Source organism: Mesitornis unicolor, unplaced genomic scaffold (genome assembly GCF_000695765.1).
Source record: "Mesitornis unicolor isolate BGI_N332 unplaced genomic scaffold, ASM69576v1 scaffold35297, whole genome shotgun sequence".
Taxonomy (NCBI): domain Eukaryota; kingdom Metazoa; phylum Chordata; class Aves; order Mesitornithiformes; family Mesitornithidae; genus Mesitornis; species Mesitornis unicolor.
This window is the reverse complement of record NW_010199011.1, coordinates 1-1,013: the sequence shown is the minus strand read 5'-3', so window position 1 is coordinate 1,013 and position 1,013 is coordinate 1. Positions and strand designations below refer to the sequence as shown.

Below are 1,013 nucleotides of genomic sequence, written 5' to 3'. Positions count from 1 at the left end.
ACAGTTACGTGAGCTCTTCCCTGCGTTGGCAAAGACCAGTTTGAGCAACAGCATCTGAAGGAGAGGAGAAGAGTCTGCAGGAGTCCCTGCCACAGGGGTTTGTGGGGGTTTGGTGGCGCCCTGTTTGTGAGCATCACCCCTGAATGAGAAAAGGCTTTTCCATGGGTTGTTTTCTAGCATTTTGTAAAGTTTGCTGGTTTGTCAGGCTCCTTTTGTGGAGGTTGCAGCTGGCTCATCCTGGGCTGCATCCCCTAGCAGATTATGGGTTCAGGACCAGCCTGGTTGAGGAGCACTGTAGCCACATGTCACACTGGGAGCCCTCGGGACAGCTCTGCTGCTGTAGCTGTGTGTAGCAGCAACCTTGGGGTACCACTGGTGTGACCCTGCTGCGTGGGATGGCCAGTGAGCGCCAGCATCCCTGGGCAATGTCCCATGTTTCTGGAGCTGGAGGATGGTGGGGTTGGGGTACAGTGGGCAAGCAGATGGTGCCTTTACCCATGGCATTAATGTCTTTCGGCTTGGGCTTTCCTCAGAGGCATGAAGGTCATTGAAAACAGGGGCATGAAGGATGAGGAGAAGATGGAGCTCCAGGAAATGCAGCTGAAGGAGGCGAAGCACATAGCGGAGGAGGCTGACCGCAAATACGAGGAGGTGCATGCCCACACCCACATGCACCCTTCCCCAGTCCTGACCTCCCCGATGGCACCCGGGTCTGCCTCCCTGCAGTCCTGTGCCCCTAGCTGGGACAAGTGTGGGGCTGACACTTGCCTCTTGCTGCCGTGACAGGTTGGGAGAGCTGGAGCGCTCAGAGGAGAGGGCAGAGGTGGCGGAGAGGTAAGCAGGGCTTCTGGTGTGGGGATCCCGTGCAGCCCTTGCCCCACACCCCTGGTAGCCATGGGGATGGGGATGTCCCTCCCTGGGAGCGGCAGGGTCTGCCATCGAGGTGGTCCCTGGGCTTGCAGGCTGGGTGCAGGGGGATGTCAGTCTGCTGGCAGCACATCCTTGACCCTGTT

The 1,013-nt window shown here is 58.6% G+C and overlaps 1 protein-coding gene across 1 annotated transcript in view; it reads left to right on the top strand.

The window, feature by feature from the left end:
- LOC104544455 (tropomyosin beta chain-like) overlaps positions 1-834 on the top strand; it is a gene marked incomplete at both ends in the record, with an annotated part of 2,082 nt that extends 1,248 nt beyond the window's left edge. Inside the window, 2 exons of the mRNA XM_010189334.1 lie at positions 534-671; positions 787-834. Coding sequence (XP_010187636.1) covers positions 534-671; positions 787-834 — 186 coding nt within the window. The remainder of the gene's footprint in view (positions 1-533; positions 672-786) is intronic.
- Positions 835-1,013: the final 179 nt, after the last annotated feature.